Source organism: Urocampus carinirostris, chromosome 3 (genome assembly GCF_059441175.1).
Source record: "Urocampus carinirostris isolate Australia breed hairy pipefish chromosome 3, RoL_Ucar_1.0, whole genome shotgun sequence".
NCBI lineage: Eukaryota > Metazoa > Chordata > Actinopteri > Syngnathiformes > Syngnathidae > Urocampus > Urocampus carinirostris.
In genome coordinates this window covers 36,507,611-36,533,479 of record NC_142351.1, presented here as the reverse complement: position 1 = coordinate 36,533,479, position 25,869 = coordinate 36,507,611, and the positions used below count along the sequence as shown (strand labels likewise).

The 25,869-nt window shown below is 38.6% G+C and overlaps 1 protein-coding gene and 1 long non-coding RNA gene across 2 annotated transcripts; both read left to right on the top strand.

The window, feature by feature from the left end:
* The first annotated feature begins 3,885 nt into the window (after positions 1-3,885).
* On the top strand, positions 3,886-14,438 carry LOC148369575 (uncharacterized). The gene is made up of 4 exons (XR_015850024.1): positions 3,886-4,189; positions 7,762-7,943; positions 13,401-13,543; positions 13,936-14,438. It is a non-coding gene; the product is annotated as an uncharacterized LOC148369575 (long non-coding RNA).
* A 3,585-nt stretch (positions 14,439-18,023) lies between these two features.
* Positions 18,024-25,869, top strand: gpr157 (G protein-coupled receptor 157). The gene is made up of 4 exons (XM_088331645.1): positions 18,024-18,577; positions 21,471-21,684; positions 23,701-23,895; positions 25,275-25,869. Exons 1-4 carry the CDS (start codon positions 18,201-18,203, stop codon positions 25,491-25,493), a joined length of 1,005 nt encoding a protein of 334 aa, XP_088187771.1. The 5' UTR covers positions 18,024-18,200; the 3' UTR covers positions 25,494-25,869.

Sequence of the window (25,869 nt, the reverse complement as noted above, 5' to 3'; positions counted from 1 at the left end):
TTATCCATCAGCAGGCCTTTTGCGACAGAAGCCCTCAGTTTGACAATGTGATGCCTGTCGTTGTTAAATGCATCAACAAAATCAGATCCAGGGGCTTAAAGCACAGAATGTTCGGGTTTATTGTCATATACATGTTCAGAAAGTTTAAGGTTAAATAATTATGAATACAGACGTTTGAAACTGAATACAAATAATTCATTTCACTAATCAGCCAGTCAGCCAATATGGTGTTTCTTTAGTCCTCTGTATTGGCTGTATCTATATTTTCATTTATTTATTTGGGTTATTATTTTGTGTTAAAAAAAAAGGTATTAGAGAACATTGGGTGTTTTATCAGCGCTTTTCTTGTGGGAATCCTGATGCAGCCCAGCCTCACTCAAGCTATGCCCCCAGAGGCCCCAGGTCAATTGAGTTTGAGACCCCTGTTCTACAGTGTATGTAACACTAATGTGAAGAGGCCCTACATAAATACCCAGATAAAATATCTCCCCAAATGGCAAGCAGAGCTGCAATGAAGTTTTATGAACTTTAATTAAACTTAATGTGAATTGCGTTGACTCATGCCCTACATTCATTGTCACCATCTGTTACTGTCCCATCTATGTATAGTGCGGAGGCAAGAGTAGACTGCTGTACAACATAAAAGTTGACACATGACAGAATACGCTGTAATAACAATGAGAGAAGTTTGTTGTTTGATAAGCTTGTCTATTTCTATTAAAATCAATATCATATTACAATCAGAAAAATGTAAAAAAATGAATAAAAAAATAACAGCCCAACACAGATTATGTCTTCAATATCCTTCCATCCATCTGAACGGCTTCTCATTGTTCCACCTAATGTTAATTGTCGTTGTTTTAGCTAAATTAATAAAACAAATTACTTGCTGTAAATCATTTTATTATGGATTAAGCGATGCATTGAAATGGAGCAACACTGGTGAAAATGAGACACTGAATGAAAATGTTCCCACACCACACAAAGTAGTAAGGAATCATCACAGTAACCCTATAAATGATACTATGGATTGTTCATGCTGCTGGTGGTATGGAATAAGGGTGCTCTTAAAAGCATTTTCCCTCCAGGTGCAGACAAGGAGAGCAGTGTGCAGACCCATGTACATCGTGTTGACATGATATTGTCACGCTAAAGTACACTACAAAAGTTTTACTAAATAGTATGGGGCTGAGCCCAAATGTTTCCTGATGAAATTTATGATTCTGCAATCTGCAGTTACTAGACAAGTCTAATAAAGTCAAGTCAAGTCACATTTATTTATATATCCCTTAATCACAAAAAGGTCTCAAAGGACTGCACAGGATTACAATTACACAATTACGTGATCTTAAACCAACATGTGGGCAAGGAACAACTGAAAACCTCAGCGTGAGGAAAAAGAGAAACCTTGAGAAGGGACCTAACAATTGGTAATTCCCCTTTCAGGATGACCAGGGTGAATTAGATTTAGCATTACAGTACACAAACAGAGTAAACACTAGGTAACATGATGAAAATTTGTCCGGAAAGTGCATGACAGCAACGACGCCCCCAGCCTGTAAACTAGTCCAGAAAGTCTATGACGGCCACGATGCAGCTTTCCATCTCTGCCAGCTGGTCAATGCAGGCGTTGACATGCTTCTGGTCAGAAGCTGGTCCGCTGACTCATCTCAAATCGTCCTTCTCCTTCGTATCACCGCCAAGCAGGCAGTCGGAAAAAGACAGGACAATACAGAATATGAGGTGGGCGTCAATCATAAGCTTAATAAAAAATAAAGCTTAAGTGCATGAAACACAGAAACATTTTTGAAAAGGAAAAAAAAGGGGGGGGGGGTTAGAAGCCACTACTGTTTATCCTGCCCCACACTTCAATTCCAGCCCGGGCCTCCTCAAAGTCATGTCCTCCTGCAGTAAGAGGAACAAAGTGCTGCACTGCTGCAGCAAAAGCTGATGGCTCATACACAGTGATCTTTTTAAAAAAAAAAACATGGTGGGTGAGGCGTACTGGACAAACATCGAGAGTGCCTCAAGCTCACGCACTGACTACATGTTTGGCTGTTGTCAACTCATTGTGTTCAATGGTGTTCGCTGACACCCTGGCCAAATTTTGAATTGTAATGCATTGCAGGCTAGCAAGTGGGATTCAGAGCTTTGGCATTAGGTGAATCATATATATGTTTCACTTACTTTACATTTTCACCAGTATTTGTAGGAATGCAAAATCCTGTAAACAAATAGAACTACATTCATCGCGTCAATTCAGATATAACTAACAATTTAAAGAAAAAAAGATAACAATCCCACCTTTTGGCTATTTGCCATGGCATGATAAATTATTAGTTTAATGCTCCTTTTTTAATTATACATTGGGCACACGGTTGTACACCTAAAGGTCCTTCTGTGTGCTATTTTCCATTCAGCAAATAATTAACAGTTAAGGGATCCTAATAAGGGGAAGTCCCTTGCTGGACATTTCCCAGAAGTTATGATTATGAGCATGTGTGCATTTTATATTTTTCAAGTTAAGTCAAATAGAACAATATGACTTAAATGAATGCTTACAGGGGGGCACTCCCAAGGAGCAGGATCACCTATAGCTAAGTGTCCTGATCTGTGCATTAAAATGACAATACATGAGAGCTTGAGCCAGCATCAAAACTCCCACTTGTCTGCTCTAACTCTGAATTATGCGGATATGTTTGTTTTGTGTTCTTATTAAAAGTTATCTCTATGTGATTGTGTCTCCATGTATTTAGTTTTTGTTTAGTTTTCAACATTATCACCAACATATTTATTAACCTCATTATTTTGCTTATAAATACAGATCTAGATTTTAACGAATACGCATAATACAATGGTGACAGCAATATAACAACAATAACAATGCTTAACAATAACAATAAGAATAGTCATAGTTGATGATAACAATGATAACAATAACAATACCAACAAAAACAATATGTCATGATAATAGTTATAATACTAATAAGCTTAATTATTAGCTTGACCCATCTATTGACTGTATAAGGCTTCTGCCCCACCATTATATGGATGCTAATAATGCTAATAACAATAATAGTCACATACAGTTATAATAATAATCATCATCATTATAATAGTTATTATAATACCAGATTAATTATTATGCATGTACATGTATGTAGAATTCATTTAATTGCTAATTCAAATTCATTTTGTGAGCATAATTTGTACTATTCAAATATAATTAAGCTTCCTCTGGGCCTGTCTTTTATTGCCCAGCTTGCTCACTTTCTACTACGGTACTCCCTATTCAAAATCAGTCAGACATTTTTCAGGTTCAGCCAGTTCACACAGGGTTCAATTAGCCATTGGGTTCATTGGTTATCGATAAATGATTTGTGATTGGCTGGCGAACGCAAAGTCAGCTGATAGGCATGGACATCCTAAACGGTATTGAAAATGGGTGGGAATAAGTGTCTATAAATAGGATTATCTCTGAAGTTCTAAGTGTGCATTTCCAGACAATGTGTTAAAATTTTGGTGAAAAAGTTCAATCACACTGCTAATTATTTTATGTATTGTTTTATTTTTAAAACAAACCCTCTCAAGGGTATGGACGTTTGCAAGAGATGTCACATCCAAGTTACACTTTCTTTTGGGAAATCTGAGTTCACACTTTCTTACCAGATTCAAAGCCTGTATCAGGAAACATCTTTCTCAAAGATTTTTGAAGAGTGACGACCAGAGCCAAAAGCTCTTGAAGAAGAGGACTAGGAGGAGGGAGAATATGAGCAAGAGAGAGAGTTAGGAGGTTGCAGTCCCCTTTAAAAGTCGCATCCCACTTTGATGCGCAGAGCTCATGCAGGATCTGCTGCGGCAGTAGGGGAACACTGCTGAGCTGTGCACTTTAGGCTGCCAGCAAGCGTGCAAAGGAGAGTTAGGGGGGTGCTCACAGGAGGAGGAGGAGGGATGGAGAGAGAGTGTGCAAAGAATGTCATTTTGTTCAAGAGGTAATACTGCAGTCAACTTTGCAGCACCACTCAGGCACACCATCACACCAAGAGGCTTCAAAGTTTCTCTGCTCTGCCGCTGCAGCCTGACATTTGTCCGCAGGTATTCGTGGCATTCCCCTCTTACGTTACCTGCGGACTCGTCATCCATTACACACTTTTGAAATGGGCCATGCTGCAGCTGATCTAAGTACACGGTAAGTGCATGCCTAATATCATATCACTTTTTGCCTCCTCTGCGCCACCGGGCTTGAGTCAGCCAGATGGGCTTGTCTTTTTTTAGTCCATGTTTAGCACAGGGTACTGTCTTCGGAAAGCCGCCAGATATCCTGCTGAGGGTGCTCTATTTCTAAGATAAAAAAAAAAATACTGTACCAACTTACCAAAATAGTTCTGGCTTTTAGGCGAAAAAAATCCACTGTTTTCTGAAGGTTAAGATTTAGCAGTTGCGCTGCTAGAAATAATACATGAGGACAGTCAGAGAGTAAAGCTACAGCATCCTGCACGGGACAGGTGGGCTCTGATGCATTCATGAAGTTTTTTGCTCTAACAACTTACGTAGTTGATACTCCATGCTTTCGGGGAAAAAACAAACAAAAAAAAAACATTTTGTCCTTTTTACGGGACAAATTAATAAAGTGTCCACTTTCGGAAGCATCTTAATTTTAACTTAAGAGTCGTTATAAAAGTTATCCTCAAAAATTGCCATGTCTAACAGTCCTAAAAAAATCAAAACTTGCAAAAATCAGCTATGATTCGAGTGCGTCCTGCCAGCTTTGCTATGAGTTCAAACCAGGTAACTGTGCTAAGACCTTGGAAAGAGTTGTCAGGCAGCGTAAAATGTACACCTCCAGAGGGAGGTCACCATGCAGCAGGATGTACGACGAAGGGTAGGGAAAAGCTAACTTTTTGCAGAAAAAAAGATAAGATGGTCCAACGCCATATTTGATGCCTGTCATCTTCAGTTTCTTATGCTTATACTTCTTGCAAACATGACTGCAAAGAAAATCTGCCGCACTCACCTGACATTCCTTCTACCCCCCCCCCCCTTTTCTCTTTTTTTCCCTCCATCTCTACTTTCTAGTGTCTCTCGAAGGTACAGTAGCTCAGCACAGCGCCTTACCGGCATGCTTTGCAACCCTTCCATTCCCCTCCATTCAACCCCCCTCCACCCCTCCCCTTCTGAAAAAGTATGCAGCACATGCACTCATCATCACCAGCTTGCTCCATGAGCAATTTGCCTGAGCAAAGAAGAGAGGGAGAGAGCAGCAGTGCAGCAAACCTGCAATGCCCTACAGCATCAGCTGACTTCCTGCAGAGCTGACACACACACACTCGCACATGCACGCAATGCAGGTAGATACCTCACTCTAGATGGGACCTTGCAGGAGTTTGGCGACAAGAGCTTCACTCACATGCACGCGCGCACACACACACAAGTGCCCCCCTCCACCTTGGGATGGTGCATTGTCCCATTCAAGCACTCCAGTTGTGATGATGTAATCAATGCAGCAAGCTTTGAACTCACTAGGTTCCGGGTTTCTCCAATTCTCTCTATTTAGCCCCCTGCGATGTTCCATCAAGTTATGAAAATAGATAACGGCCTAAGTAAGAAAATAAACATTGCCTGCGTATCTTTTGAAGCAACCGCGCAAAATATTTCAGAATTTCACCAGTGAGCTGTCGTAAAATGCAGTGCTGCAGTATTAGCTTCAATAAATGCACTGGTCCTAGGACCAATACATCATTTTTTTTTCATTCACTGTTAGCAAGGAAAAGACAAACCACCGTGCATTGTTAGAACTGCACTCTGGGCACCAGATCAGTGACTCTTTCATTGATAAGGTCATCAGTCTGCTGCCTGATGCTGCGGAGAGAAAAGCCTACATGGCTGCTCCTAGGATGCTCAGGGAGCCTGGCTGAGAGCATATTGTAGCAGGTGAGTTTTGCTGAGCTGGTTTTTGCAGCTGCAACTGGAATCTTCCTCGTGTTCAACTTCCACTACAGTAGAAATGACTTCACCCTTCCTCTGAGGAAAGAATTAAGGGGGGGGGGGTGTCAAGGTCTGTACGAGTATGCAAGTAACAGAGTAGCACTGCATAATTAGCCCTCACGGACGCTAATGAATCTGCACATCTGATGTGAAGGTTTTGTGTTTCAGTAGGAAAAGAGCACACGAGGCACTTTTGGATGCATCCGTATAACCAATATGCTGTAAATGTAATCAAGGGACTAATCCTGCATTGTATAATGCTATATGATGTATTCACCTCATGCCTTATTAGATGCTTAATGGGCTTTTTATTTGACAGTATGTTTAAGAGTAAGTAAGAGTATTAGCTATAAAAATGGAGAATAAATCATTTAATTAAGATTTTATAGGTCGTTTACAGCAAGCAAGGCTGACTTTTTTCGAATGGTAAAATTACAATTTTATTAATAAAAAACTATAACCCATAAAATTTCAATTTCTTTTAATGAGTCAAAAAGAAAGAAAATGTTCTTTAAGTGAAAATCATTAAATAAATTGACAGCTGTGGACATTTGGGATTATTTTCCAGTCTTATTGGCAATAAAGAAAAAAAAATGTATGAGACTTTATGTTAAAAGATTATCATTATATAAAGTCCAATTGACATTCATATTTTTTTTTCTTGAAAAAAATCTCAGAATCCACATTCAAAATTATTTACACTGTTCTGGATAGATTTTGTAAGAGTATTAAAAAAGTAATTCTAAAAATTCTTATTCTATACGAATAATGTTGAAAACATTAATCAAGCCTAATTGTATACTCGCTTAAGTCATTTTTGTTTTTATGCGTAAAAAAATGAGAAAATAATTTGATTTAAGTTTTCTTCAAACTTCACAGATTGGATGTGCCAGGAACTAACCTTTTTTCCGACCTGGCATATATTGATACTAAAATGGTAAAAATTACCTAGCAAGTAATGCTAGCTAGATGGGTTTTTTTAAAATACTATAAAAATGTAACTTTTGACATTTGAAGTGTTGCTTTGAACAACAAAAACATAACAAAATCAAGATATAATGTAAATAGGTTTACTAGAATTGGCCTGGGTTTAAAACATTTTGGGCTTGCCTTCCTATTCACTATAAACTGCTTTACGATTAAATTAGAAATATTGGTTTATCAGAAAACTTAATTATCACTATTTTCTAGATTTTCATTGATTGGTATTTGGCCATTCCCTTCCCAGATGGACTGTTAATTTCCACCAATCTCCCATCTATTTAGCAAAAATAAACTGCTAAAACTGCCATTTGAATTTTATTCTTTTATTAAGAGAACTGATTTATGTGGCAGTAAAGAACTATTTCATTTCTTTGCAGATATTGTCAATTGACCTAAAAGTGAAGGTGTGTGCAACGCATAATAAAAGACACATTGCCAAAAATGTAGATAAGTAGAGCTGACTTTTACAATATAGGGGGACCAGCGATCAACCAGAAAATTTGCACACCCCGAAACGTAAACTAAAAGACTTTGCACAACAAATCAGACAAAATCACCAAGACAACAAACATCAATTCAACGTTAAGCCTAAACCACAGTAATTCCGCTTTCTGCAACACATAATCCTTGACATACTGTATCTTTTTCCACAAACCTTAGGAATTGCTTGTCAATCATCCTAATGATCTCTGTAGCATGGAAAGTTTTGCAGGCAAACTGAATGGAGCAGGCTGAGTCATGCTGGCCCTTTTGGACTAGCCTCTCTTGACAGCTCTGCTCCTCCCCTCCCAGTCTAGGAGCAGTCTCGTGCACCAAGCCGGCCAGCTGCTGAGCAGGAACATGCCTTGACTTGTTGCCGGGTCCAATCCAAGTGCAGCTTAGACAAGAGAGCTTCGAGTGACTTTTTCTCAAAGACTGCAAGACACCAGCTGGCTAATACCAAACCAACACACAGGAGCAACTTTGAGCCTTGGGTAAGTGATATCAAGCACCTGGAATATAATATTACAGCTGTCCTGTAAATGTACAGGTTAAATATTATTGCTGAATGAAGCATAACACACAAGGGAAACTCTTCTTGATCAGAATGGGTGTTAAAAGGTCTTCCTTTTGCTTCAGAAAATTTCATGAAAGGTGAAGAAATGGTGACCTTTGGTTCCTTTAGTCATGCAAAGCATCAGTCTCATCAAGCAGCGCTGTGACGCTAAGAGGACACAATAGATGTACTAAGAATTTCCATAGGCAAAGTCCACTTTTAGTACATGCCGGATTTTAGTACGCTGGGACCTTATGTTGACCTAAATCATAACAATCACTTTATGACAGGGCTTGGGCTCCAGCTACTGCAGTATCATACCTGTAATCTGCAGTCTCCTCATTGCGACCGCGGTAAATTTTCTCTGCCCTCCACTGTAAAATAAAAATCAAAATTAGGGTAAGCTCTGTCATCCAGCAACATTGATGTTCACTATCATGCCTGAATTCTGACCAAGGTGTTCCTATTTACCACAAGTAGCAGCCTAGCTTAGAGTACCATATTTCGTAATAGCACTCCAATAGTACATACTAGTTGACTGCTATAGAAAAGAAGACAGAAGCTCAGGCAGTCCATATTTGTCTTCATAACGAGAGTCAATTTTACATTAAAAAAAACAACATTTTACATGTGGATTAAAAAACAAAATAAGGAGAGTGATAAAGGCTACAACCAATGATTTGATAAGCATCCTGAGGCCAACATGTGAATCGTGTGTAGTATTGTGTAAGAACATAGCTCTGCAGCAAATACTGATGTCATTGTTAACCATAAGGTGATTAGACTTGTGGAATGGGTTTGGATAAGAGAGCATGACTGTTGTTAGCCTGCAATGGAACAACCAAGTAAACTACAATTCAGGGATTAGCTTTAACATAATGTCAAAGTGCAAATGATTTCTGTCATTGAGTATTTCATATGGGAAAAGGTTTTTTAACAATAATTTAGTAGGGATGCAAGATAACTATTTTTACTACCGATAACTGATATTATCCTGCTCCTCGAGACGGATAATGATACATTTGAATGCATGCGATATTATGGGAAAAAAAATAAAAACAAACACAAAATCAAATTATTTTATGGGTTTCTTTTTGTTTACAATTACAATAATGTTCTAGAGCTGTGGTAAACATTTCTCCAGAAAGTAGTGTTAGAGTAAATATAATATATAATACATACATACGTTTTATATGCATATATATATATATATATATATATATATATATATATATATTAGGTTAATATTTTTAAATACTATGAAAATGTAACTTTTTATAGTATATATATATATATATATATATATATAATACATACAAATGAATATTGCGAAGTGATGCAGTCCGATAGTTTAACCGTTATATAACTTTTTATACATTTTTTATATATATATATATATATATATATATATTATTTTTTTTTTAGGTTAATAATTTTAAATACTATAAAAACATTAACCTAAAAAATAATAATAATAAAATAATAATAATAAAAATATATATATATATATATATATATATATATATATATATATATATATATATAATATATATAATACATACAAATGAATAATGCAGTCCGATAGTTTAATGGGTTTATTGTTCCATTTTGACATTTGAGTGATGGAATGTATGGCCAACAAGAACTCTCCCATATCGGAGTTTAACAACACTGGCCAATCAGAAGCAGTTTTTAATGGCACCAGCCAATAAAGGCGAGGCAAAGTTTGCAGGACATGTGTGCACGACTTTGATAGGCTGTTATAAGCTGTCAGTCAAACAGCTGGGTTCACAACTGGCCACCAGGACAGCTTGTAAAATCTTATAGCTTTGGTGGCCCGTTATATTGAAAATGAATTCATCAATCAGACCAGACTCTGAGGAAAGTCAGGAGAGCGCAATGAAAATCTGATCACCAGCAGGGGCTCCCTTGATTTTTATTGCGACCGGGAATTGACTGAGGTGGCGTTGGAAGGATGAGCTTACAGCTAGTCTAACAACTTCGAAGCCAGCACTGCTGAATGCGGCTAATCACCAATAGCAGATCCATTAACCATGAAACAAACGACTTGGAGCTACCACTCGTGGAAAACCACTACATTTGTGACTCATGTATTTTTATTATCACAAAGACCTTCCAGAAGTCGCGGTCACCTGTCAGTAGCTTGTAGCTAGCCATACGCTCTCTAAATCGCTTTCTCTGACTAAAAGGAGTAGCCTTCCAATTTCTTTGTACTTTTGTATAATGGCAATAAAGAAGATTCATTAATAATTCAGTTTTTATCTGTAGACCTATAATTGTTAGTTTGTTGCAGTAGAATACTCTCAGTCTCTAAGGACGCCGTCTCGAGGTAAGTTTGCATGTCACTAGGTTTAAGATATCCCCAAAAATAAAACAAGCACAGAAATGCACTTTTCTTTTAAAATCAAAAATCGCATCGATATTGCAATACAGGTCAGAAAAATCACAATATTTTTTCCCCCAAAATCATGCAGCCCTAATATGTATGTGAATGTATCTATGTATGTATCTATATTATATATATCATATATCATGTACCGTATATGTGTGTGTACAACTCATTATCACATAATCACAAAAAGTGCATACCCCTACAGTGTCTCTTGACTAAAGCTCCTTTTTTTGTCGATTTGTTGTCATTGACTTTGAAAAAGAGATGGAGGTCAGTCCAAGTCATCTGCAGAGTGTTGTGTATTATGACACGCTAATCAGGAACAGACCATTGACTTTTTCAGGAAATGCGTGCATTGCGGTGAAATCCTATTTTGGATCAGACTACAGAGGATAACCTTCGCCACTCACGAGGATATCAATCACTATGTTTACATGGACAGTTTAAGCTCACACTATAACTTGTGGATTTTTTTTACCAGATGCAAGTGTACACACAAATGTGTTATTTGCTTTTGCAATATAAATCTTTGTATCACTTGCCCGAATTAAAACCAAATATTAACCTAAAAAAATATATATTTTCGAAATAAAACTATACAAACACAAACAACATAGTCTGTGTAATATAGCGTAATAATCTGTGAAGCCCTTTGAGACTCTTCGTGATTTAGGGCTATACAAATAAAAATGACTTGACTTGACTTTAAAACCTAATTAGAACTACCTGCGTTTGAAACCAGTGAACAATCCAAACACTATTTTAATCATGGGGCGAAGTGAGAAAAATGGCTTCTATTTCTGGATGTGTTTGAAAGTATATGAGGGGAAAAAACGAGAACTCATAAACGATAATGACAGAGACAACCCATGGCTACCCGTTACTGCATTTCCTCCCCATCCCTGGTATACACGTATGACAAACTGTTGACGTTTACTGACAAAATAAATGTCAAGTGTTGTCCTCTCGTTGTATTACCTTTTTTCATCGCTACTTTGGCAAGTGCTGCACATGTGTATTTCTCTCCTGTTACAAAAGAAAAAATTATTTGCACAAAAGAAGATGCTGCATCTCTTACTATTAATTTGCAAATGATCTTGCATAAATGCAGAAGGAGCTCAACTCCTCACTGCCGTCAATAAAATGTAGCAGGACTATTTCAATTTGATGAATTTTGGTACAAATTAAAAATAATGTTGTCAGTTGGAAAATCCACATATTTAAATAAGGCACCACAAAAAATAACTATGAATCAAAATAATGAAATAAAATGTGTTATTATTGTATTTATTTTTTCAGTTTTATTCACTTAAATTGTGTGGTAAACATGCACAGCTTTAAATGCTTACACTGAAGCTGTCCCACTATCACAGCATTGTCCTTGCCAAAGGTCAGTCCAAAACCTTGAACATTCAATGGCAAATTAAAAAACAGCCATATTTCCATTCTTCCTTTATCTTACTAACTGGGGAGATTGTAATGAGAAAATATGTTTTACTGAATTATGGCTCACCATTGTTGATGGAAATGCTGATTAAGTGCTAAGTTCCAACATGGAGCACACATATACTCAAGTGGCACAAAAAAATGACTTGTTTGCACAACCTTAATTGATAAGTAAAAGCAAAATTGTTGTATATGAGTCAAATGGCACTTTTGGAGGTAGTTAAAAACTTAAACCCGTTTTGGACGACAGCATTGTGATTTTGGTGGACTGTTTATAGTGACTGGAGTGCCCGGAGGAAACCCACACCCGCATGGGTAGAACATGCTAACTCCGCACAGGAAGGCTGGTCGCTGGATTTGAACCCATGACATTAGAACTGTGCCACGGACACCCTAACCACTCATCAGCCGTGCCACCGTGATACCAGTTATCTCATCTCATCTCATCAGCCGTACCGCTTATCCTCATTAGGGTCGCGGGGGGCTGGAGCCCATCCCAGCCATCTCCGGGCAGTAGGCAGGGGACACCCTGAACTGGTTGCCAGCCAATCGCAGGGCACACAGGGACAGACAACTCATTCGCTCATTCACACCTAGGGACAAATTAGATCAGCCAATTCACCTGAAATGCATGTTTTTGGAATGTGGGAGGAAACCGGAGTGCCCGGAGGAAACCCACGCAAGCACGGGGAGAACATACAAACTCCGTACAGGAAGTCCGGAGCTGGATTTGAACCCACGACAGGTTCCCATGACATGAACTGTGCCGCACAAGCGCTAACCGCTGCGCCGCCGTGCTGCCCTGATACCAGTTATTACTTGAACAATTATACAAGTACAAACTTTTCCTTCTGCAAAAAAAACTTTAAATCCCAACAGGTTTTTTTCATATACAGATATTGAATCATTCTTCTTCGATCCACTCATCTTCACTAGGATAATATATCCATCTGGTACTTGCCTCATCCTAGCTCATCAGAGCTTGTTATTTTGGGGTACAAAATAGTAAGACTATGTGACATCCTATTGCTGACATTCTAAATACTTTGTTGTTGTTTTGTGGTTTGAACAATTTTATTGACACTATTAACAGCAAATAAACAATGTGAGGTTTGAACAATTTTTTTCGACATTTTTAACAGCAATTAAACACATTCACAATTTAATTGCGTTAGCTTTTCTAAATGTCTCAATAACATGATGCATAGAACCATTTCTGACTCAATCAAGCGCCTCAATTATCTTGAAAATGCTCTCTTTGCCAGCTAGATGACATAAGATAGTCCAAAGCATTTATTGTTATACATTGCTTTTATCACAAGATGATACATCATATCAAAGCAATTATTGTACTGTTCACTAATGGGTTTGACTAGTGACAACGTAAACCATCACCTTGCACAATTGTTTCTGATTTAAGATAAGGTGCAAATTGTCTAAGCACTAGCGACAGTCAAGGCAGCCCATATTGTACCAGAGTCTTGATGCTTATTCAAGCCGTATTCGCTTCTCTTACTCATTTCATTGTCCTCACAGTGGACCACCGCAGAGCCTTTTAACGCATCCACAGTGTCCTGTCAGCAACCTGAATCCACAGGGAGAGGACCATATAGAACGACCCGGCGGACAAAAATAGCACTGCAGAGATGGCGACAAGACTTTTAACTTATATCCCTCTGGTAAACAACACCTCAGCATTTGCTTTACATGACCAGAGTAGAAATGACAACTAATAAACAAATCAAGGAGAATCAATCGGAGTGCTTTGATGCAAAATTATGAGTCATGACTAAAAGTCTATTATTGGATTAAAAGGGAGGGAGAATAATTTGCTCAAGTTGTGCCAAGTTGAAGTGATGCTACAAACTAGACAAGGGGTGCATCAAAATGAGTAGACATTTGTAGACTCTGCACTTTTTGTCTGAAAAGTGTTCTACAAAGCTTTTTGATTTGATTTATATAAGCCAAAGTTGTTCATTTTTAATGAATTTTTATTTTTTAAATAGGTATCCTGTGTAGCGGGTCTGTATTTTACAGTTAAAATTAATAATCTTCTGCATTTCTTCCTCAGATCATCAGCTCTGAAAAAGTGCCAGTGTTTGAAAATCTGCACTCTAGTTGGACAGTGGCTGTGAGGACCAGCTGGCAGGAGGAGACATACAGCCGCTGTGGGTGTTTCTTTGGCAGTGTCTTAGCTGGTTGTTGTGAAGAGTGAGAACAAAGCAATCAGCAAGTATACTGCCGTAGAAATTCTTTGCAATATAAATTTCCTGCAAAGACGCAGACAAATGGATATTTGGCCATCCTTTTCATAATGTAATGTAAGTTGTCACTTGAAAGTTAGTACAAATAAACATTCGAGTAATGACGAATTGGTGCTTCATCAAGATTCTCCTGGATCAAAGCCTGACACTCGTTTGTGAAGAGTCCTCTGCTGCTATCTGGTGGCTGAGAAAAGCTCACAGCAAAATCTCAAACAATTCATTTTCTTGGTAGCATTTGTTTATTTGCAGTCTGTATGTGCCTGACATCCATTTACTCAAGAAATAAATTGCAACTAAGTTGTGACTTCTTTAGTGTTTACCATTTCACTCAGCAGTTAGGTCAATGTGTCTATCCAGGGCCGTTGCTAGCCATTTCGGTGCCCTATGTACAAATGTTTTATGTATCTTTTGGGTTTATGAGATGAGGACGTTTTAATTTGTTGTCCTGATAAAATATTGTTTTCATATGCTTTGTATAAGAATTGTGTTAATAATTTAGTGCTGTTAAAATAATATTACCGTACACATACACAACAAATTCGTTCGTACAGTCCCATCCAAAACACTGACAGTGAAAGCGCGCCTCCTAGTGACAATTTTCACTATCTGTCCAACACGATCATCCACTATCTGAAATTAGGGGCTTTGTTTAAAAAATGAGTAGTCAAGTCATGTTTATTTGTATAGCCCTTAATCACAAAGAGTCTCAAAGGGCTGCACAGACCACCGATTATTGCAGACCACAAACTATTATTACACCATCCCCTGATCTAAAACCTACATGAAGGCAAGGAAATACTCAAAAACCTCAACATGAGGAAAATGAAGAAACTTTGAGAAGGGACTGCACATGAAATAACCTCCCTTGCAGGATGACCAACTCAGTTTGGCTCGCTGTGCTTTTTTTTTTTTTTTATCTAATAGGCCAGTGCGCTGGAGCGGTCTCATCCAATAGGCCAGTGCACTGTATGAGCCGACAAAAAAAGAATTTGAACCAAGGAGAGTGCGCCCTTTAAAACTGTGCACCGAATAGGTGTGGAAATACGGTACAATAATGAGCTTTTTTTTTCAACATTGTCTAGCAGCAAGCGATGCATGCGCTTCATCGCGTTTTTTTCTAGTTTTCTCTTTTCTCCGCTCCAGACTCTCGTTGCCCTTTCGAGGCCATGTTCGCACAGGCATTCACGAAATAGCGATTGTGGCATAGTCAAACATACCACTGAGACGGAAGGGGGGCACCATGAGACTGGAGATAGATTACAGATTCAACCCTTTTCTCTGCAAATTTGGTTTATGCTGCTTTTGTATTGTTTAACCATATTAGCGCATATTATTAACACTTTTAACACTTTACACTTATTTTTTCACCACCCTAATTTCTATAGGTGCCGTCCTGAGCACTTGATGCCCTACGCAGTGCGCGTTATGTGTGTTTGCGGGGCTACGGCCCTGTGTCCATCGAATGCAATTGAGTTTAAAACAATTGCTGAATGTTCAAAAATTGGCTTTATAACATATTTTTGTTGTGGTTAACAGAGTCCGAGAGATGTTAATTTACAACAATGCCCATTACTGTGGGTGTAGCTTTTAGTTGTGAATAGAAGTACAATACTATCACTATGCCTCAGACACCTTGCATTTTTGCAAGCCTACCACAAAGTATTATTGAATAGTATCTGGAGTGAGCAAGCAAGCATCTCAGTGAGAAAGAATTATTCGGAGTGCAAACGAAAAGCCTACAAAGTAGCTAAAACAACTAACACATACACAGTTGCAACCTAGATCACGGGACTGGGCAACTACCAACTGCAACCCTGTTCGGCCTGACAAGAGCAGCTGGCAACAGCAGTCAGGAGCGAGAAAAAAAAAAAAAATATTAAAAAAAAAAAAAAAAAAAAAATATATATATATATATATATATATATATATATATATATATATATATACATACACATTATCTGCACTGCTTATCCTCATTAGGGTTGTGGGGCTGGTGGAGCCCATCTACGGGCAGTGGGCAGGGGACACACAAAGACGGAAAAATCACTCGCTCATTCACACTTAGGGACAATTTGAACCAGCCAATTAACCTGACATGCATGCTTTTGGAAATGTGGGAGGAAACCGGAGTGCCTGGAGGAAACCCACACAGGCACGGGGAGAACATGCAAACTCCACACGGGGAAGCTGCGGCAGCTGGACTTGAACCCTAGACCTCTTGCACTGTGGTACTGCGCGCTAGACACCCGCCCGCCATGCCGCCTTTCCTAATCTAAATTCACCATTTAAACGCTCCACTGACAAATAGAAACTAAAAAAAACAAACCTGCAGGAACAGACCATGGCGTCACACTCCAGCATTCACAAAGCCCCCTTTCCTCGAACCTAATGTGTTTCGCCCTGAACAGCGCGGACGAAAGTAAGATGAAAGCAGATAGGACAATAAAGCATAAGCGCTCGTGGAATTAAATTAGACATTGTTAACACATATTTAATAGAGAACATGTTTAACTTTCAACGTTTTAAGGACACCTCCAACGACAGACTCCACATTGAAAACCCAGGAGAACCAAATGAACCTTTTCTTTGGAAAATGATGACCCATTGGTTCTCAAGGGTTAACATTGACATTATAACAGGTGTTTTTATGGTACTATATCCATATCTGTCAACCTGTACGTTTTTGCCGTACAAAGTATGTTTATTAGGCATTTTAAGACATGTACGACGTACAAGAAAATCTGTACGGAAGAACGCAAATTTGTCAATTATGGGTTCCATCCGGTATACACCCACTATGACGAAAAGTCAAACGAGTTCGCCGCGTTAGCCTCTATCTCGGTATCGGGTTTTTTTCCGTTGCAAACTAATCGAGAGGTTTTATGCTACTGCATACTGCATCTGCCGCCTCGGATTTCATGTGGTAGTTATGTAGTGAAATGAAGTCCATCTCTTTTTAGAGAACCAGCTTTTTCGGCTCAACTCATTAAAGAGAGCCGGCTCTCAAACGGCTAACTTGCTTTGATGCATTATATTACGAATCATTATTGTTGTATAAAGAAGTTAAGAAAAAAAGGAAGTATAAATTGAGAAAATGAAAAAATACAGGTTTGTGGTTATCCTTTTAATCAGAATAATACCAACAATAATTTAATGCAGAAAAAGAAATGATAATTTGAATAAGAAAACTTGTTATTCTACTTAATTATATTTGCATGTATTTTTCCTTCTACAGGGAACGTCCAAGCTACTTAATGTTTGAACTTTTTTTTTTTTAGAATAATTCATGTCGAGCAACAAAATGTTAATTAACAATATATATGATATGATGAAACACATGTACAATATAACATGTTAAACTACATAAATAAACACGTTTGGAAAAAAATATGGTGTAAGATTATTTTGTATTTTGTAAGGGAAAAAAACGACAGTTTTTAAGGGCATGGAGCCGCGGAGGTTGACAGGTATGTATATCCGAACTTTAAATGTTAATGGGGTCATTTATGGGTTTTGGGTTATTTATGGATATTTATTATGGATGATTATTCTATTAAATTTGTATTTTCTAATTATTGAATGAATGGATGCTCCAAACGAAGTTTGGCTGGTATTTTGAGGATGACAATAATGTTCCAAATCGGGTGCATTTGATTATTTGTCGATTTGTGGGTGGGTGGAACAAGACATGGGTAAGGAAATTAAGTTTGAGATTATTGGTTGCTACGTAACCATTTTAAATCCAGGATTCAAACCTCGGAGCCTAAAATAGCCTCCAGTGTGCGATTGACCGGCTAACTGTGAGCTTGGCTACCCGACAAAGAGGAAGGAGGACAACAAGGAAGGGAGGCGAGGGAGACGGAGTAATAGGTGGGCGGGTGCGAAGGGGGGTTACTTACTTAAAACGGGCACAGTTTACTTTTCGTGTTGTTTAGCTCAAGTTGGATAGAGACGTGGACAGTGTATTAGGCGCCGCCATTCCTCTAGTGGTACATAATATGTAGTTTGGTATAACTTTAGTCGCAAACAGGTAGCGCGTGTATTAAAGGAGAGGACCCGAAAAAGAAAGACGATGGCAGGACACAACGAAACAGTCGTGTATTTGTCGGAGCAGGTGGTAGTGTTGTGTTCGTGCGCCATGTCTTTTGTGGGCTCGTCGCTCATTATCGTCACTTACGCGAGTTTTGCGGACTTGAGGACGACTCCACGCAAACTGCTCCTCTTTCTCTCGGTAGCCGACTGGCTCTCCGCGGTCTCCTACGCTTTCGGAGTGTGGAGAGTGTTCAATTCCGACACGCCGGACTGCGTGGCTCAAGGAGCGATATCCACATTCGCGAACACAAGCTCATTTTTCTGGACGGTGGCTATCGCCGTCTACTTGTATGTGCTCATAGTGCAGTCAAGTCAGAGGGCTGCTGACAGCCTGGTACTTTTCTTCCACCTGGTCAGGTAGGTAGCTTCATACATTTTCTCTTACCGCACCGATACATATTGGGATACCTTAGCCAAGTCACGTTTCTTTCTATAGCCCTTAATCACAAGTCTAAAAGGGCTGTACAGACTCTTAATACACCATCGCCTGATCTAAAACCTACACGAGGGCAAGGGAAAGCTCAAAAACTAAGGAAACCTTGAGATGGGGCCACCTTTCAAGATGATGGCGCTATTGTCAATTCTTTTAGTATTCATTTTGTCATGTATTATGTCACAACATCAATACTATACATTGAAAATATTAGCACATACAATTCCTGATATATTCAAAACAATACATTTCAATTTTATCACACTATTTTCCTAAATATAGCATTTATTTAACAGCAATTTACAGTTTCATAAATTTAAAGTTCCTTTTTGCAAAATGGCCACTAGAATGTAGCTGATACTGGTATCTACTATTTCCAGAACCGACACTTTACATAGGCTGGTATCAGCAATGATACTTTCTATGAGTACTCTCCCATAGCTGATCAAAATCAAATTCTACAAATGATAATATTGGTAAGCACTTGCCCAGTAATCCCTTAACATGTTCTTTAAAAAATACAGAATACTGTAATAAAACTTCTGGCTATTTGTGTTAAGATTGTTTTTGAAGCCAATGGGGAGGATCTTTAAAGCGGAGTAAGGTTGTACGTATGAATGGGCTGATTGCGACACATTTTGTCATCATGGAGCATAGTTTCATCGTAATTAATACATACCCATGAATGTTTCAGTTACAATCACACACTTTGTGTTATCAGACTTTGTTGTAATCCGCTGAAGATTTGTGGTCTCTATTATGAGCCCTGTGTATGTCCGGTAACAGTCCATCAGTGTGTGCAGACATTCCACCCATCCCAAAGCCGGAGTTCTTCGGCTGCGATGGATGTCAGAGAGGGAATGCAAATTTTCAGTTAGTTCTTCTTAAAGTCAATTCTGAAGCATGGGTTGTTAATCAAAAAAACAAGTTTGATTAGATTTTGTCTGTGGTTGTAAACGAAAAAGCACTACCAAAATGGGAAAACAAAGTCCGGACGAAAACAGGGAACGAAAATAAGAATTTTTGAAAACAAAAAGGGAACGGTCTTCCAGGTAAGGATGTGTCCTAGGATCCGCAGCAAAAACACAAAAAGGAAACAAGATAAAAATGGCTAAATGGTTGCTGTGATGGGCTTAGATGCCCTACAACGGTTAATAGGACATTGTGTATCATTTAGTGCTCCCTTTTTGGTTCAAATAATCGTTAATTTAAAAAAAAAACTCTTATTGATTTGAATAATAAGCTAAAATGCATGAACTAGCATACTCACAATCATTTTTTTCATTCCTCAGAGGTTGAGAAATTTGTATATATTTTACATAGCTCACATAAATTGAGCTTACATGTTTGTCCGCCATCTCGCTGCTAAGAGTATCCCCGAAATAAGAAGAAAAATGTTTAGTCACCTTGCGTCTCCGTAGTTCGTATTCTTACTTGGGCTTTGTAGCACTCGTTTTTGGTTGCAGTTCATAATACAGCAACTTTTATTGGTCCAATACTACACAGTGTAACACAATATGTTACCTTATAACTCTGACAAATACAAATGAATATTTTAGTGGAGATCATATCCTATGTGTTTAAAATGCTTTGTATTCATAACCTGGTAGATTGATAAAACCAACAGTAAGGGTGTTTTTTTTTCACAGATAGGGCAAAAGTTCAACTTGCATACAAGCACACCTGTTAAGCCCGAGTGACTAAAATGTTTGTAGGTCAAGTTTAAAAAAAAAACACCTCTAAATTCAGGTTTTGCAAGCTGTAGATCTACTAATTGTAATCTTTCATTATTAACTTTGTTCCAAAATCACAGAAACAATGCACACGTAAATGCATCATTTAGGGGATTTTGTGAACAATGGCCAAATAAAATTTACATTCAATAAAATAAAACAACTTTCATTTAAGTTAGACAAAATCTCATGAATTAAATGAAAATCATATAAAAGATCATAAAAGTGTACAGGTCGATAGGTACATTATGTACACTGTAATCTATCTAATATATAATGGTTTATATTATGCATAGATTGGGGAATACCAACACTGACTTCTTTAAAAAAAAAGTCTTCCATTTGCAAACAGCAAATAGACCTGGCCAGCTTAATTAGCTAAAAATACCGCTTATCTAACGTGATTTCCTCCACCCTTAGCTATTCCGAGATGGAGAAGATACTCACTACAAATCATTCTTGGAAAAAGAATACAATAACCGAAAACAAAGACATGGATGTTGAATATGTGATGTCTTCACTTTTGTCAAAAAGATTCCCTGGTTTAGATTCATACTTTTATATCATTTGAACAGCAAACGGCTATAAAATATAAATATAATCTACATGGAAATGATTTCTTACTTAAAATGTCAATACTGTGATGCTGTTAAGGGTCACAAAGCCTTCAAAGTGTCTCATAATATACAGTAAATTGTTCAACAGTTTTAAGCATCACATGTTCTGCTCTTGGTGTGCTAACCGCAGGGTGTTCAGTGAATATTATGTGATTTGTTTTTCCAAATTCTTAGTTGGCCCATTGCATTTGCGATGGCACAACAGAAGCATTCATCCACTTGTATAAGCTGCACGAAAGCCTTGCTCTTGGCAAAGTATCAATGATAAAGAATCTGTCATAACGACATAAATACGCATAGATATTTATAGCTGTCGGAGAAAAAGACTTGAAGTTGTAATATTGGATTATATCTACTTCTCAAAACTTATGAAGCAGAATAAATAAGTTGACCAAATAGAATCCTTTTTTTTGTATTTTACAGGGATGTTTTCGCTCACCAACACTTCTCTTTTCTGTGTTGTCTAGCTGGGGGGTTCCTCTGGCCATCACAATTGCAGCCGTGTGCCTCAACAAAATTGGCTACACTGCGTCAGAAGTGTCTGTGGGCTGGTGTTGGGTTAGAATCCACACCCCTGACAGAGTCCTGTGGATGCTGCTCACCGGAAAGCTCTGGGAATTCTTTGCCTACCTCACCCTCCCTGTCCTCTACATCTTGATCAAGAGACACATCCACACGGCGGTGAGGATTTAAGAAGAGTTATTAGCGCATAGAGCAGGGGTCCGGAACCTTTTTCACTCGAAGAACCATGAGAGCAAAATATTTCTAAATTGTTTTCAGTGAGAGCCGCATCTTATATTTTAAAACTACCGTATTTTCCGCACTATAAGGCGCACCTAAAAGCCTTTTTTTTTTTTTTTTTTTTTAAACTGACCATATGCCTTATAATACAGTGCGCCTTATATATGGATCAATATTAAGTCGCAAAGTCTTGCAACTAAGGCAAGCAGTCGCCGACTAGATTTCCACCCGAAGGCGAAGACGTCCGCGGTGTATGCTGGGATACATATGCCGGCGTTTCATTTCCCAGCCAATGTGTCAATCATCATTTGAATCAATCACTATTGGCTAAAGTTATTCGGAGGTAAAGGAGGCAGATCCTTTTTATCATTTACAGGCTCGCATAGGCTAAAGGGGCAAAACAAAGCCTGCAAATGGCCGAAAAAGTTTGGTTGTCTACGGCATAGATAAAAACATGTTTTACTATTCTGTATTTATAAATATTTTAGTCTCCTGGATTTACTACACTCACGGATATAAGAGGACCATGGTTGCACATTATTATTGAACGCAACGACTTCGGTGAGCTACTCCGGCTATATATTTTCCCAGTATCTTGTTTCAGAGTGACATCGATGTTTCTGTGATGGGTCTTTTTTAAATTAAACTCAATTCCAAGTGTTTATTGTCATACGCACAGTAAAGTTGCGAGCGAAAAAGAAAATAGAAACTAAGGAATGGTTGGCCTTTCTTGAATCCCAAGACTTTAACCTTCCGAATGATATTTGGAACGATGCATTTGAGTGACATCGTACGGACACCGCATCCGCACGTGTCTACGACACGTATTTGCTTCTTTGCAAGCTTTTGGAATGTTAAGGGGGTAATAAGTTTGACTGAACTATCTGACTGTTTTGTCGAGGTTCCCATTGTAGCGCCTTATAATCCGGTGCGCCTTATGTATGGAAGATATAGGACCAAAAACTATTTTTTGGGGGTGCGCCCTATAACCCGGTGCGCCTTATAGTGCGGAAAATACGGTAAATTAAGTTGCCAAACAAAAGCCAATTAGTTGATGATTTCATAAAATACTTGATATAATACTAATGCCAGAGCCTGTGTCCTTTATCAACAGATGTCCCACTTAAAATTTGTCTCCCTCCCACAGTTACTTAAAAACTTTGAGATTAATTTGGACCATATTTTTTGTCAATAATATTGGTTTCAAAACAAGATGCTAGCAAAGTTATTTTTGAGATGTCACTTAATACTGCAAACAAGGATACTCAAGTATCTACCCTCAGCTATGTGACATTGTCACAGTTTTTACCCTAGTAATTGAGTGGTCATTATTTGCCCTCCACTGTTGTGGATGTGAATCTTCACCATCTTTGAAACCTACAAACATTTGACTTAATTGTCCTCAAGCGCATTATTGGTTATTCATAATTTTTTGGGACAATAACTATATGCTTGAAAAAATATCTATGAAATGGTAGAAAGCAGACGGCACACTCGCACGTGGAATCATCAGGCCTCTCATTGGCAATGAGACGGGGAAAATATCACAATGACATTTCTTCTTACCAGCCTTACAGGTAGAAAAGCGCTACAGCGCTCCTGCCGCTAGTGGTAGATGCACGGTGTTGCAATAAAAAGTGAATTTTATCCCTGGGCCAGATTTACTTATGAAAAGAGTCCCACCTGGCTGACGGGCCATATATTCCTGATCCCTGGCAAAGGGACAACAGAAGTACTGGAATATCAGGTGTGAAAAATGAAACAATGCCACATATGTTTAGTATGTGTATTTTTGCATACTTTGCAGTGTGAAGTTGCAACCCATATCAAGTTTTATTCTTGCAGCATTAGTATCGTTCAGAATACATTCTTGTGTGATCATTATGTCCAAGCTTTAGTATCATGACAGTACAGTACTTGACATTAATTTATTTTGTTCCTTTGTACTCAATACAGCATGCAGCCCTATCCGAGTACCGTCCCCTACTTGCCAACAGGACGCCATCGTACTCCTTCTCTTCCATGGCGGACATGAAGCTGACTCTCATCCCCATCATCTTCATCGTGTTACGAATATGGAGCACTGTTCGCTTCATTCTGTTGCTGCTCGGATCCCCGGCGAGGCAATACCCTGTACTGGTGATGCTACATGTAAGTGAAGAGATTTACAGTTCACTGATCCCTTAACCACCCTGGTCATAGGGGCACCACTTCCTGTGGTGTGTCTTGGGCAAGTACAGCCTGGCGGTGCCCACCCCCCTCTAGGCTGTTGTTTTGGTAAGGGGTTTGCTACCCCACATGAAACGAATAGTACTGGTTTCCATCTTTACCAGAGGCAGAAGAAACCTCTTGAAATGACTCAGATACAGCACCTTCATCATCTGGTCGCCGTTGTTTTTCAGTTACGTGTGACGATACGGACGTTTCGATTAGACACATAAATATTTTGCCTTTTCTTTTTTCATTTTACATTTTGACCACTTAGTACACCTCCCGATTTCCTTCAATGGCATTGACACTCCTTGGCTCAGAATTTTTTCAACCAGTGGGCCGTGACACACTAGTGTCGTGACAGCTTTTCTAGTGTCTTGCAGGAAATTGACTAATTCTATCTTTAAAAAAAGCATGCTGTTGTTCAGTATATTTGCTTTTTTCCCGTGATCACCTGGGTAACTAACATCCATCCAGATCAGTAGGTGGCTGCAGTTGACCATATATTTTCTTTTTATATACCAATTATCTGGTCATATGTAGTACAGTGCAGGGAAACATATTTAACACCTTTTTAGTTTTTCCAAAAGATTGCACTGCAAACAAATGGTAAAACTCCTGCACATTATTTTGAAGATCTAAATTATTTTCCTGGAGAAAAAAAAATAATAATCTAGTGAAAAGTTTAAAAATCTAGTAATATTCCAAAAGTTATTGAACAAAATTGATGCCGGTAGCATTACCTCTGGCGCCACTGGAGCCACAAATTGAGAAAGTGTATACAGTAAGACCTTGGTTATCGCGGTTAATGGGGACCAAAACCACCCGCGATAAGTGAAAATCTGCGAAGTAGCGACGACCCTTCAAAAAAAAAAAAAAAAAAATCTCATCTCATCATCTGCACCGCTTATTCTTATTAGGGTAACGCGGTTCCGTCGCGCGGCCCGGGAGTGACCTCCGCCAACTCCGCCGATGTCCCCAACGACCTGACCTGGTGGTTAGGATTCCATGCTTTTTACCATTTCTGATTCAGACCCCGTTTCCACCATTGTTATGCAATTGTGGACAACGATACATTTTATTAACTGATCAAAAATGTCACTAATCTGTTAATGCATTTCCAATTTTGTCCGCATATAAGGCACACTCGATTATAAGATGCGCGTTCAAATATCTGGCCATTTTGGGATTTTTTTTATCCGCTTTATAGTAAGGAAAGTACCGTATTTTTATTCGTATAAATAAAAGAGCATGTTCTAATTGTCAATTAAAAATGAACCTTTTTTTTTTTATGTCCGCCTTGTGTGGTATCAAAACAGGGAATCGGCAACACATCTCAGGGAGCAGCCAACTGCATCATGTTTGTGTTTTTCACTGCGCCGATCCGCAGGCGCCTCTTGGCGTCACTCTGCTGCTGCCGTTCGGGCTCATTAGCAAAGCACCAAGCGCAGGATAACGCTGGCGGACTGCCACCAAGACTTCGCTTCTCAAATTCGAAAGATGCAGACTCCGCCAATTGCATGCATGCCGACAGATGACTCCATTGTGTAGAAAATTGACTTATGTCTGCAAGTGTACGTTAAATCATTATGTTGGGAAAGGAATGGTTATCAGCACATGTGGTGTTAGAAAAACTTATCTCACTATAGATTGATGTTTCTACCAGTTTGATGAATTCATCATGTACCACATGGACTCAATTTATGGAGTTTGTCACACTTGAGATTTATTTATAGTGTGTTCAGTACAGTTGTCATGTATTTATGGAGACACAAAATATATGAATGCTTTTGGCTGGTCAGACAAAACGGGATCATCATTCTGAACTGTTATCAAATGTATTCCCCTGTGCTTCATATATAATATTTTTGAAAGAAAGCCACATTAATAAACCCCCTCTGATGACACATAAAA

What these genes read in the sequence shown, in the direction of transcription:
- gpr157 (XM_088331645.1), top strand. Translation starts at nt 18,201, where the DNA reads ATGGCAGGACACAACGAAACAGTCGTGTATTTGTCGGAGCAGGTGGTA. An exon ending in CTTTTCTTCCACCTGGTCAG is followed by an intron (nt 18,578 to 21,470) that starts GTAGGTAGCTTC and finishes TGTGTTGTCTAG; the next exon opens with CTGGGGGGTTCCTCTGGCCA. An exon ending in AGAGACACATCCACACGGCG is followed by an intron (nt 21,685 to 23,700) that starts GTGAGGATTTAA and finishes TACTCAATACAG; the next exon opens with CATGCAGCCCTATCCGAGTA.